At 42.9% G+C, this 13893-nt stretch overlaps 1 protein-coding gene across 1 annotated transcript in view; it reads right to left on the reverse strand.

Annotated features, from left to right (window-relative positions):
• Positions 1–13893, reverse strand: part of LOC147314021 (calsyntenin-2-like) — a 338234-nt gene that overhangs the window by 26383 nt on the left and 297958 nt on the right. Inside the window, exons 10-11 of the mRNA XM_086260806.1 lie at positions 6742–6908; positions 3561–3709 (exon numbers count right to left, since the gene is read on the reverse strand). Of these exons, the coding sequence (XP_086116932.1) occupies positions 3561–3709; positions 6742–6908 (316 nt within the window). The remainder of the gene's footprint in view (positions 1–3560; positions 3710–6741; positions 6909–13893) is intronic.

The raw sequence follows: 13893 nt of genomic DNA on the forward strand, positions 1-13893 counted from the left end.
CAAAACCTCTACCAATCTACAACTAATTACAAAACTCTAAGCATATATAAGTAAATATTTCTAAGCATAAATGACAATCAACAATACAAATCTAACAGCACCTTCTTCGAATTTGATTTCACACAGCTAGAGTTGGCAACACTGCAAGCCAGGCGGGAGAAAACATTTTTACGTCCCATTTTTCAATTGTATCACATCCAATATAACGGACAACTTTCTGCTCATGACGTCACATCATAAAACTCAATACCTGACCCACAGATTCAGTCATTTTTATTCCCCTATGTAAATACATGTACATGTACAACAGCTCTGCCAGCTTTTACATTTTCCAATTTTATTGTCCACAGACACCACAAACTACTATATTCTTACAAAATGTTGAACTAATATTGCAAAATGGTCAAAACCGTCATTGTTATCACTGGTTCTGATAAACTGTATCCTATCCTTCAGTCTTTCTTTGGTGTTTTGATAGTTAATGCTAAATTAATCGTCTGTAATCTGGGTGTGCTATGTGATATTCAGCCTCACTTTTGAGAACTATACAAAGCAGGTTTCTCAGTCCTGCTACTACCGTTTGATCAGCACTGAGTTTCAGCAATACTGAAATGATCATTCATGCTGCAGTGGTCTTGTAACTGGTGTAAATCAAGAATCAATTAATAGATTTCAAATGTTTCAAAATGCAGCAGCAAGACTTCTTGTAAGAACTAAGACAAGTGTACGTATTACACTCGTTTAACGGCTCTACATTTGCTGCTCATTTGTTTTAGAATGCATTTTAAAATTTTATGTCTCACATTTAAAGCCCCTCATGGCTCAAGGAAACATATTGGAACTCTTGTCTCAGTGAGCAGCCTGAGATTCTGCAGGAGAAATCTGACTGTTCACACACAGAGTGTTTGCTGTTTGGGAGACTTGTTGTAAAACGCCCTGCCTGCAGACCTTTGCCTTCTTTTAAATCAGCTATAAAGAAACATTATGTAGAGTTTTTTATAATACTTTAATATAGCCCTTCCATTTTCGTCCACTTATCCAATTCAGGGTCACGGAGCCCATCCCAGCTGAGATAGACAAGCATTTATACTCGCGTTCACACTAACCCCACTAACTGCATGTCTTTGGACTATGAGAGGAAATCAAAGAGAATCCACGCTGACACAATGAGAACATGCAAGTTCCACACAAAAAGGCCAGACTGAAGGTGGGTTCAAACTCAAGACCGTGTTGCTGTGAGGCAACGGTGCTATCCACCTCTCCACCATGTGAGCACTTTGGTGTTCTTTACTTTATTCTTAACCACTGAGGTACACTGTTTCAGTCTTTACTTGTCTCTTACATGTCTCTGTGTTACACTGCTAAACCAATTTTTATAGTTTGAACTTTGTGTTTTTTAAATCTTTCATAGGGGAATGCTTTTCATTACTGGTAGTATGTCTTTTTTATACAAAATGCTGGTGCTATGATGGCTATACAAACTTTTTATAATATCATATATAACACAACATTACATATGAATTCTTAAAATGATTCTTAAAACTGGCACACAGTTCTCCTCCTTGAATCGCTACCTTAACGTGGTGGAGGGGTTTGTGTGTCCCAGGGATCCCAGGGGCTATGTTGTCTGGGGGCTTTTGCCCCCTGGTAGGGTCTCCCATGGCAAATTGGTCCTGGGTGAGGGACCAGACAAAGAGCGATTCAGAAGACCCTTATGAAAAGAATATCGAGGGAACAGTTTACCCTGCCCGGGATAGGGTTACCGGGGCCCTGCCCTGGAGCCAGGCCCGGGGAGGGTGCCCGAGGGCGAGCGTCCCGGTCTCGGATAAAGTGGATGAAGATGGATGGATGGATTCTTAAAACTCATTTTCTGGGACGTATTGCATATATTTTTCCATTTCTAAAGTTTTGGACATTTGCATCCCAAACCACGACTGGCTACGACACAAGCCATGTCGTATCAAGTCGTGATTGTTCACCCTCGCGTTGAACATTCCACGGCCAATCTCAAGTGGGCATGTGCAGTAATGTTTTTCCAGACCGGTATTTTCACCAGTTTTAGCAGGAAAAAGCACAGGTGCGTGTCAAGGGGGTCCCAGTGCTGTGCGTTGTGTCTCACTGGCAAAGGCTTGTGGAATCAATAAAATTCCGCGTTCTAGTACAGATTCCGTGTCTGAACCGCTCTCTGTGACAAAAAACAAGACCGAGGACGAGGGGAACCCAAGATTAACGTGGTTCGTCTAATTATATTCTCAGTGCCTGCAGTAATTTGGCTTATTAGGCGTCAGCAAGAAAGACGTTTAATTGCATCGCCAGGAAATATTTAGCATCTCTGTTTATTTGTGTAAAGCCATGCTGTCTGTAGCAGTGAAGGGAGTTTGTTCACCCGCTGATGCCTTCTTGCAGGAGGCCAATTTCCAGACTCTCAGTGTAACTAACAGAGCTGAAAGGCAAGATTTACGGTCTTTTTTTTTTTCTGGCGTCAAACTGGATGTTTAAATAAAACTCATCCCCTAAACATGCTTTTGAGTGGACCCCATTTTTAAACATTAGCCACACATGTCCTCAATTAGTGTTTTATTCCTTATTTTACACACACACACACACACACACACACACACACACACACACACACACACACACACACACACACAGACAGCTGCGGCAACTCGCAGACTAGTCAGCAGTCTGTGGAAAAACTTCATTTAAACAACATTTTGCAATGATGCAAGCTTAGCCCTTATTAGCATAATGTATTCCTTGATAATCGGTGCGCCTCCAGCTACGACTCTGCTTCATCACCAGCAGCTTGTGCAGCACACACACCAACATGTGCATACTCATCCATCCACACACTCACACACTCTTCTGCTGTGTTAGTTGAAGTTCTCGGGCCTGCCGCTGTGCATCGAACCCATCGGGAGGGCGGAGAGTGAAACCCCAGGGCTGTGCTGCAGGGGTCTACATATATTTAAAACAATCATGAATTTTAATGGTAACCCGCCAAGGGAGGCTGTTTTACCAGCCAGCCTCTCTTCTCTGTGCCTTGCGTCTACAAGCACGCACACATACACACACGCACACGCGCACACACATACACACACGCGCGCACACACACACACCCTCTCCTTTTGCATCTCTCTTCCCCTCGTTCCTCTGGCAAAATCCAGGAAGAATTATTAATACATGACATGAAAATGTAAAAACCAGCCCCCGGTGGCGACAGTGAACCGAAAATGGTGTATTAAAGGAAAGGGGAAGCGACAGCAGAGGAAAACGAGAAACAGAGGGCGGGGTGGGGATCAATGCGCGGAAAGGGAATCATATATCAGTCGCGGTGTGATGTCTGCCGTGTTGTTTTAACAGAAGTGTCGAGGTGGGCGAACATCTTAAAGAAAAGGTACCCAGAAACAGAGAAAGCGTGTGAACACTAAAGGAAACAAAGATCGTTGTGTAGGAAGAAAAAAACGACAGAGAGACACACACACGAAGCAGATTTCAGTAAAGATAAAGGAGAAAAAACAAGGCGAAGAACAAGACGAACGCGGCAGTGCACTCACTGGACGGTAGTGGAGATGTGCAGGCGTCGGATGCCTGGTGTGGGAAACTGACGGGAGTTTATGTAGGAAACTTTCCTCACAGCAGCGTTCATGTTCTCCAAGTCCTCGCCCTCCATTACCAGGATGGATTGAGCTGGGTTAAAGTGAAACTAGGGAGAGAGAAAACACAGATGTTAGACGGAGAGCGAGAACTGACACAGCAGATGATAAAATGTCGGTGGGAACAGAGCCATTTAAAACTGAAATCAGTCAGCTCTAATTGAGATGCTGTAGATTAGCCTGTGCATACGAAAGCTGACAGAGTGAAAGCGTGCAGGGCATGGGCAGATTAACCTGCTGCAGGAGAAGGGGGGGCAGGGGTACAGATTCCACTCTCTGTGCAAAACTTACCGTTTACATACCGCGCGGCTCACGCTTTGCTATGTGGTAATGTGATTAAACGCCAACGATTTCAAGTCGTGGCCTTAAGATCAAATAATTAAATGGAATCGGTACTATATGGATGTTTCAGGGGTGGCCGCAGCTTCGAAGGAAGAACAGCTTATCCAATAATCTGAGATGCTTTATTCAAAATCCAGATCCTCAAGTCTGCATGTTTGCCCAAGATACGACCTATAAACATGCCGCCGTGTGTCATCTCTGTTTATTGTATGTGTTTGTGGGTTTGACCAAGTGAATGTGGCTTATACTGAGAGTAGAAAAGACTAGAAAAAACAACATTTTCAAATGTATTTCTTTCACTTATCCCATTCAGGGTCACGATTCAAATGAATAAGCGTTCCTGGGTAAACTGGAGGAGGTTGCGTGAGGAGAGGGAGCTCTGGATTTGTCTGCTTAGGCTCCTGTGGCTGAAACCCAGAAAACCAACTTTTTGTTGCTGAACCTTTAGTGTATAGTGTTTGATATTTGTGATGCAACAAGAGGCAAGGGTGCTTATAATCCCATGGTAGCACTATCATGCCCAGCCCTCAGGCAGATGCACCTATGGTATAAATTTGAAAATCCTTGAGGTCAGCATCACTGAGATTCGAACTCATCTGAGATTTTTAGTAGATGCACGATGATATTTCAAAATCCTATGTCACCTCCTCGAGTTATCATATTCACAAACTTGGGGGTCCACGCTGCCCGCCTGCCCGGCGGGTTGACAGCAATACTCCATCAGCCTGAGGGGTAAAAACTGAATAATTTCAGCAGCGTTTCTGCAAATGATAAAAGGTCACTACCTTTCTGCTTGTTTCCAGGCAGTCCCTGTGTTCTACAGGTTTCACTGTACAGTGGTGCACACATTAGTTTGCAGAGACTCGCAACTTGTTTGAATCAGGCAATCCATCAAAGTGAACATCACGGCTGCGCTGCTTTACCATGCAACGGCATAAAACAAACACATCCAATGTTCACTGTGATGGATCACCTGTTTCAAGGTAGTTTCAGGCTTCTGCTTCCATACTGTACTGAAATAAATGAAAACCTGGCATAACTAAACATGGCAGTATGATAATAATGGGAATATGCATGAACTAGTAAATATCGTAAACATAGAGACACACAGTAGAGCTGGTTTTACAGAGCAGTGTGCTCTCCTGCAGAGTTTGATGGTAGCGATTTGAAGCCTTCTTACTTCAAAAAGGATTCAGTGTTCTCCTGCCAGAACTGCAATGAGTAGTTCCCATTTTCTAAAACTGGGTATCAGCACCAGGGTGAAGTTACTCCTCCTCTCTGTGGTGCTCTATACAGTCCCCACGCCCTGTCATTTTCCCCATTCACACTTCTTTCTGTCTCCTCTCATCTTCTGTTCTCTGTCTATACTTTGTGTCTACCTGCCTCTCTGCCTGTTATTCTCCTCTGATTGTGCAGTGCCAGCTGTCCACCTGCCTGGCTAAGCTTCCCGTGGACTTCCAGGGGCCAGATGAGTGTGTGGCTAAGAAGAAAATTAAATGGCTCTCAAAAGATAAACTGCATTGGCCCTAGAGAGGCTCTCCTCTTCTCTCTCATATCCTCCACCTCATCCCAGCATGCCTTTTCAAAAGGCTGGCATGCATCTCTTTGCTGCGCCACAGCACAAGGTTCTCTATAGAAGGATCTGGAGTTTGCTGGAGAGGGAAAAGCTGAAGAGGGAGAAAGAATAAAGGAGCTGAGAGTGGTAGGGTGCTTACAGGCGATGGCTTTGAGTCCACACAAAGCCCCATCTATCTTGTATGCCCTCTATCTTGCACAGCACAGTGAGATCAATTAGCTACGCCAGTGAAAAAGGGGAAGAAGAAGGTAGTTGAAGATTTTCAGGAAAGCCAGGTTTGGTTGCCATTACATTTACTGATACGTTTCTTTCTTCTTCATGGTCATGGCGTTTCTAAGGTAACTGCCCAGCTGTCGGGTATAGATGAAGTGCTGGTAAGTGACCTCTGTGTCCAGGGTGTACATCTCTGTTAGAGTTCTCTGCATGAAGTTGATCATGGGCAGCACGTTGGGAGACGTGAACTTGCAGTTTTGTACATAAGAAATGTACACTTGCTTAAGAATAGGGGTTGAGGTACGTTTCCTGCTTCTGGCGGCAGATTTTATTGAGGGCCGGGAAGGCAAGAACCCGACTCGTCTCTTCCCTTGTGCTCCACTGCTTCATTAGTTGCTTAATCAGGTGGCGACACTGTTTGGGTAGACACAGGCAATACGGTACAAGCTGACTGGTGTGCTTCAGGAACGCACAGATGACCGTAGCCTCTGTTAGTCTGGATAACAGCTGAACCACTTACATGTATATACGCAACACTTTCCTTGTGACATTACGCTATACTGACCAACGTACTGGGTCACATACACATAACACCTACGGAGTGTTAACCCCGTAACATTATGTGGTCTGCAACTTCATGACTGAGTTGGTTTATTTCTTAAACACTTTACTTCCTGACTGAGGAATATCTAGGAGATTCCATGAACTGACTTATGGCAACACTGGGATCCTGTTACAGTACCACACTTGAATTCAGCGAGTCATTCAGTAATTGTTTGGCTTTTGGTATCTAAAACACTGAAAAAAGCCCATCCTCTGTTTCTTTTAATAGCCATTCTCTTCACTGAACTGATGTGATCTGCACTATTATCCGACGCTTTAAACCAAGATGAGAGGTTTTACTGCAGTCCCTCTTTTTGAAACACCTCCTTTATCTCTGTGTACGTGTACCTTTATACTCTTATCCAGACTCTCGAGGGAGTTTATGTCCAGTCCCTCTTTGCAGGCCTGCAGACAGGATATGACTTTCTGACTCTCAATCTTTCCCGGTCGGATGGTCAATCCAGAGAGGCTTCCCCGGAAATATTGAGTGAACCGCGGCTTGGTCACCTCCCCACCTGCAGAAAACAACAACAAACAGATAAAACAGTGCGTACTACTACAGTTCAGATAAATGAAAATCATTTTTCCACTTTTTATGGAATCATTACAGAAGGTCATGTAAACATTTAGTTACAGTAAACCACTGGTTTATGATCCTTTAGGTCAAATAATGGTTATAAATGGCCCAAAGAATCATGTTTTGTGTCTCCCAACCTATGATTAAGTGGAAGGGTACTGCTGTATAAGTGCAAGTGCTCCTCAGCCAGCCCATCCAGGCTAAATAAAGGTAAGGAAAAAGTCAACACATTTAAAGGCTGTCCTCTGAACTCCATAAAGGCCAATACCAGCGATATGAGTCTCCAAACCACTCATTAGCTGAAAGGTTACCAGCTCTGGGTATCAAAACGTCACCTTTGGATTCCTGTCCTTCCTTTCATTTCTCTCTTCCTTTTCCCTCTTTTGGTCTCTAATTCTGGCGGTAATCCACCGAAGCACTAAAAGTATTGAACATTCCGCTCATATGACAACAAAATCCAAACTGGCTCATTGATCAAACACATTTGGAGGATGAAGTGAAGCAGTGACCGATGGGAAGGGTGCATACCAAGAGAAAGTCTTCCACTCGTGATTAATTGATCTGTCTTGCCTCTCAACATACTTCTGAGAGACTCTGTGCCCTGATCCACCTGCTCTCAAGAGACTGCTGCTGGCAAATCCAGGATGTTTTTCACACCTGCTTCTTAATGTTGGGAAAATATGTACAGCTTTGGCCAAAATCAGGCATGTCCACAGATTCTTCCATGATTGCCGCTTGCTTTGCATCTAATTACTCAGTAGATACAGCAAGTGAGGGACTGGGTCCAGTTATCTAATAGCCTCGAGCTAATCTGTTATTAACCGCATTAACCCGTCACTTGGATGCCAGTGTCTTTCTTCCACTTTTGCATTGTAAGTAGATTCTGTATAAGTTGATCTCGTTTTGCTCTGACCTGTGAACCTCAGCCTCTGTGTCCAGTAGACACTTAATCCTGCAGCTGTAGACAGTGGGCTCTGGGTAGGATTCCAGATGTAACACATTATTTTTACTGCCTTTACTTTACTGCCAGGCATCTTTGAGTATCTCAGCTCATATGGATGGTAAATAGGTTGTAACAATCTTTACCTCTGGAGGATCCTTACACACATTATATGTGGTGCTGCACTTCTGACAATTCCTTCCTAATGACTGAACTAGCTCTGAAATTTTTAAAGCAGGTATACTGCAGCAGTTGAGTACTACGGATCCCTGCTGTGAAACTGCTGCAGGTAGGTGTCAGTGGCACAATCTGCAGGGTAATATGAAGGAATTGGCAGCCCTTTGGGCTATAGATGTTAAAGGCCAAAGTACTGACAATAACATTTGTCTGCGATGGTCGCCGTGTGTTTATCAGGACACGCCTGTGTCTGTTGAAGGACAAGACACATTCATGCTCAACCTTCAGGAACTCAAAGTTTGATGAGTGAACAGCTGTGGCAAAGGTATTAGCTTTCATGCAAGGCTCCAGTGCACAAGTATTACTGGATTTGACAAAAATAAGAGTCATCTACAAAAATGAAAACTCCCCCTGGATATACTGTCCTTACGCCAGCCATACTTACCTCTGCCAAGGAGGTTATGTTTTTGGCAGCGTTTATGTAATTGATTGAATGAATTCTGATCAATTTAGTGGGGGTGTTAAATCTGTTACATTTTGGCTGACATCCACCAAAGTCTTTAAGGTCAACTCACTGATTTATTGATTAAAAAAAAAAAGCCTCATAAATTAGAAACTATGTGGTGTGTGTTTTCAGGATGTAGTAGCTAATGTTTAAAGATTTCAAAGATCATGTTACATTTGACCTCTGACCTCTCCTTTAAGGTCAAAGCATTGATCTGAAGGTCAAAGCGATAATAATGATATCCAGAGCTGTTTAAAACTATGTTTCTTACTGCCATTGTTTGTATCACATCACTATGATGGACCTCGGACCTCTTCTTCAATGTCAAATAGGATCAAGCTTTCATAAAATGTCTTTTATCTTTAAACTGTAATTAAAATTTTACTGCCTTTGTTTGTATTGGTAGTAGTTATGAAGTGATACTGGTATATGTGGATTCTAAATATCACATTATAGTTTGTATTCAAATATTGTTTCACATTTGACCTCTGACCTCACTTTTACATTTCACATCTGCCTTTCTCTCAAGTTGATCCCAAAATGAGTTACAGCTTTAAAGAAAGGGAATGAGCTGCCTTGGTGGAGACTCGTGCTCATTTAGCGCTTCTTCTTTGTCTTAATAACTATAAGTTATTTTTTTGTTCTTATTAAGTCATCATAGGCCAGAGAGGAAAAACCAGAAGCAGGAGAGTACGTCTATTTCCCTTTCTATTTCAATACAATAGACCTCCACACTCTTGAAAACTCTTTATACTTTTATGATGATAAACTTTCCTTTGGGGGTCGCCCAGTACCTTCTAATTGTAACGGCACATTTATTACTGTCTTAAGTGATGCATTTAGCTCTTGAATGGCTCGGTCAGCACAGATGGAGACACAACTGACCACTACTGGAAACACTTTATCATGCCTCGCTCTCCTGGTGAGAAAACATGACAGAAATGGGGAGCAGTGAATCCAGCCCTTCAAGTCAGGGAGGCTATGATTGCTGACCTGCAGCTACATTGTGCACAGTGACTACTCAGACAGAGCTCCCTTATCACCCACGGGGCAGACAACAGAGTCCTACCAGTTGATGTGATCTACCCGGGGGATCTTATCAACCCAGTTGCTTGTCATCTGCCTTCTTAGATGAGAAACAGATGAAGCCTTTTTCTTGACTAGGAAGTGGGAAATAGAGGGGTAGATATAAAAATTCTTACCCCCTAACTCTTCAGCTTACTGTCCAGTTCATGAATTTAGGTGCAAGTCCCCAGTCATGCTTGTATGACAAATGCTCCCATACACCTACTCGAAAGTTAATGGAAGAGTTTGGAAAAAGCAAGCAGGAAACAGACTTTTGAAAATGTTCTTTTCAAACTATTTTCTACTCAAAGAACTGCAATTGTCTTGTCAAGCTTTAGACATATACCTTTTTGTAATTGCTTAGGCTTGTCAAACCAGCTACACACGAGCAGAATATAAGCTTATATAGTGTAGCATATTTATTTGAAGAGCAAATCTGCTGGCTGTTCTGAAGCCTGAATCGAAATATATGGTGTCTGTGGCAATGAAGATGGTGTCTGTGTGACATTTGACTTCCTAGAAGCCTCTAAGTATAACATGTTAAGTGACAATAATCAAGCAAATTGTCTTTTTACCTTAATGCCTCATTCATTGACACAGGTGCTTCTATACTTTTAGCCTCAAGTAATTACCAAGTGTACACTAGGAGTGGCTATAGCTCAGGAGGTAGAGCTGGTCACCTACTGATCGGAAGGTTGGTGGTTCAATCCCTGGCTCCTCCAGTCTGCATGTCAAGTATCCTTGGGCAAGATACTAACCCCAACTCATCTTTTTATGATGATTGTCCTTAAGCAAGCTGATGAAAATGTTCAGCAGCTGTTGTAAACTGACATAAATTAACCACCGGGGCCATTAAGAGGTAAATGTGTCAAGCGTGTCACTTTAAACTGTGTTATGTGTTGTACAGAACTACAAGCTTGACAGGAAAGTAGTGGTTGTTACTGGATCACTGTATACAGTCTATTATTATTAGTATTCCTGACACCAATCACCTGTAAGTGTATTCACATTTTACTGTGTGGAGCGACAGGGCCACACTGACATCAAGTCACTCCATGTTACTCCACTCCAGTTCAGTTAAATTACCACAACCACAGCCATGTCTTTATACGTGCTGGCTGATGCCCTGCCAAGTGCCAGGCTGTCAGGCGACTTCAGTCTATCTCATAAAACCACAAAGTCACATTTGGATTAACAGACACCAAATTATGCCAAAGCCATAGTTTCCTTTTACTTCACGCTTCCCTTATTCTCACTCCCATGCTCAGTTACGTTTTTCTTCCCCTGCCTTCTCTTAGGATGTCCACCTTTCCACTTAGTCCCACGCTGACAGATGTTATCAATTTAGGCCGCGGCCAGAGAAACCATTAAGGATCCCAGACAGAGGATAAAAACGGAAAAGCAGAGGAGAGGGGATTACTGAGATGCTTCAGAGCAGGAATGACACGGGTGATAAAATCACTGATCATTCCACTTTACAGAGACTGGTCTTTATGTGGCGTCAGCTCTCTTTGCCCGATATGTGCAGCCGTATAGATCTTCACTCTTTTTTATTTGCGTCGTTTCGAAAACAACAGATGAGGTGGAGAGGCATGGGTGAGCTGGAAACAGGATCATTACTTAAGTGTAAATATGAAAGATGTGGCTCCCTCGTTTAGCTCTACACTTATAATGTATGAGTATCAACACCTGTGAGCCTGTATTTATTCAATACACTCTACATACAGATATATTTATGGCTCAGCAGTGCAAATCATCAAAATTGCTTCCTGCATGTTTACCGCTGTGAGGAGGGGAGCTCCAGAGGCAGACCAACGGTGTGTGATTACACACTTGAAGAACGAAGAGAACGAGGCAGGATGAGCGTGTTGCTCTTTGCTATCTGGCTGTTACATACTTCCGAACATGAACACCCTCCGTCAGGTCAGAGGGTAAATATAGATTGACTGTGTGAGGAGTACACAGCCAGCACTTACTCTCCAAGGTGGAAGCAAAGGGTTTGATGGGGGGGAAACATTTTTATTAGAAAATAGGAGAGTGTGGAAAAAAGGCAGGCAGATGTGCAGCCAAATAAGCTTTGTTGTTTCACTAGCAGGTTAGCAGGAAAGATTTTGTCTTATGCACAGTAATGGCCAATGGATTCTAGGTTTAAGACTGATTTTAACCATGAGACTAATACCATCTATATCTGTCTTTGCATATTAAAGGTTTTGCACTTAGACGTTAGCTGTTCATTCACAGCACAGGCCTCTCACTCATTTCAATGAATGCAAATCCACCTGGAAAGATCCTGTCATCATATCAGACAGTCCAGAACTGTAAACATAGCCTTATAAACACCTGCGCAGTATTTTTGCACATAGAAAGTCACGAATCTGTTACTAGAACTAACCTCCCACCACTCACAAAGAATCATACCTCCATTAATACAGTGCTGTCTGTAGTTTCAATAAGTCTGATTTTAAGATGGTTAACATATAGTTTTGTTTTCTTTTTCACTCACAGTAAGGATGAGGGATTAAAGTTCAGCATGCATTAACTGTTGAGGAGTGGAAAGCCAAAAGTATTATAGTTTATGTAAATTGTCCAACTGAAGTGTATAAGTATTTCAGACCACAACAGAACAGGAACTATTTTTTCTACTGAAGTTGAAGCTAGTTTAACCGTGCATTCATCCAGCAGCAACCATCACACACCTTTGTGTGTGCATGTGCAGAAGGGGCGGATGCTGCTTAGTGCTCACCCAGACATAACGTCTTCATAGAGAAAGATCCGAAATCTCAGAATGAGGATGAATCATCCCAGCATATAATAGTCCAGGCTGTTTGGATTTGTATTGGTATCTCCATGTGCGGGAGTCGGTTTTTGCAGGGAGGAACCCCAACAGCAAGATCCAAACACAGAATAGAGCAGGCATCAAGACAACATAACACTGATTCATTCAGATATGGGATAAAAGGGAAGAGCTGGGCTGGGCTGGGGTGGCTTGCAGATGCATAGCAGCTCAATGCAGGCTAAAGCAACTAAAATACATTACATTTGCCAAATGGATGTGCCGAATGGTCACAACTGAGCCATGCAGAATGCTAAGATGGTGCTAAGATCAGGTAAACTGGCAGCAATGCAGCTGATCTTAACTTCACGGTGATCTCGAACTAATGTTGGGCAATTTACACTAAACAACAAGTAATAACAAACTAAGAAGCCTGATTTTTGTTCTTAGGCTGGTTGTTTGGTTAATTCTGCAACTGATTTGCAAAAAGAATGAGTGTTAACGCACACAGTGTGTACACACAGTAACTATTTTTCACGTTGGTGTTTTACCAGGCTCTCTTAAAGCAGACCATGATCACCTGTTAATGAGTTTAATCAGTCTGAAGCACATGCAGCAACACTACAGACCTTGTTACCAATGGCGTGTCCAGCGGGGTGGCCTGGGGGGGCACAGGCCACCCCCCCAACCAGACTGGCCACCCCAGGTGCCACCCCAAAGGTAAAACAAAATTCAATCAAATATCAAATGTACGATTATGTTTTCACGGTGACGCTCAGATATCCGAGTGTAAGTGAATGCAGCATCGCTTCTGCGCTATGCGCATCACGTTAGCAAAGGTAGGAGAGCCAAGCGCGAAAGACGGCACTGCAGGAAACAATTTTTCGGTGAAAGAAAATGAGGACAGAATAAATGTCCCGGTAAGTAATATCAAGTTTGTTGAGTTTAGTAAACTTCGGTGAAATTAGAATACCAAGGAAAAAAATAACACTTAAAGAATTATTGCAGCCGTGGAATATTTCAGACAGTATGCTGCTGAGGGCAGCTAACATAAGAGTTATGAGTTATAAGATATAATCTAAGTCGTAACATTGCTGTATGGAGCTGCAGATTTGGTTGCAGGTTAACATAGCTGGACTGGCCATCGGGCATACCGGGATATGCCCGGTGACTTATTTTTTATTTTTTTTGTAATGGCATGAACAATGAGAGGTGGTGGATTTGCCAGATGCAGGTCGATGTGTAAAAATAACTCAGTTGTTTGGTGGTGGCTATGGCGGGGCTTCCACAGAGGCCAGCAGGTGGATGAGGGAAGGTGAGGCAGGAGGAGAGACCCGAGGCAGCCGCCAGTCCGAGTGTCAGGTGAACTGAACTTCAGGTAAGAAGTTATGACCTGCAGTCTATCTGGGTCAGATATAAACCAAGTTTAGGTGCAGTTTATTTTCGTTGTGCTGACTTTTTAC

The sequence above is a fragment of the Aulonocara sp. 'chitande type north' Nkhata Bay genome, linkage group LG14 (genome assembly GCF_057382095.1).
Source record: "Aulonocara sp. 'chitande type north' Nkhata Bay isolate Kocher_YH1m ecotype deep benthic linkage group LG14, A_spYH_male_GT1.1, whole genome shotgun sequence".
NCBI classification, from domain to species: Eukaryota; Metazoa; Chordata; class Actinopteri; order Cichliformes; family Cichlidae; genus Aulonocara; species Aulonocara sp. 'chitande type north' Nkhata Bay.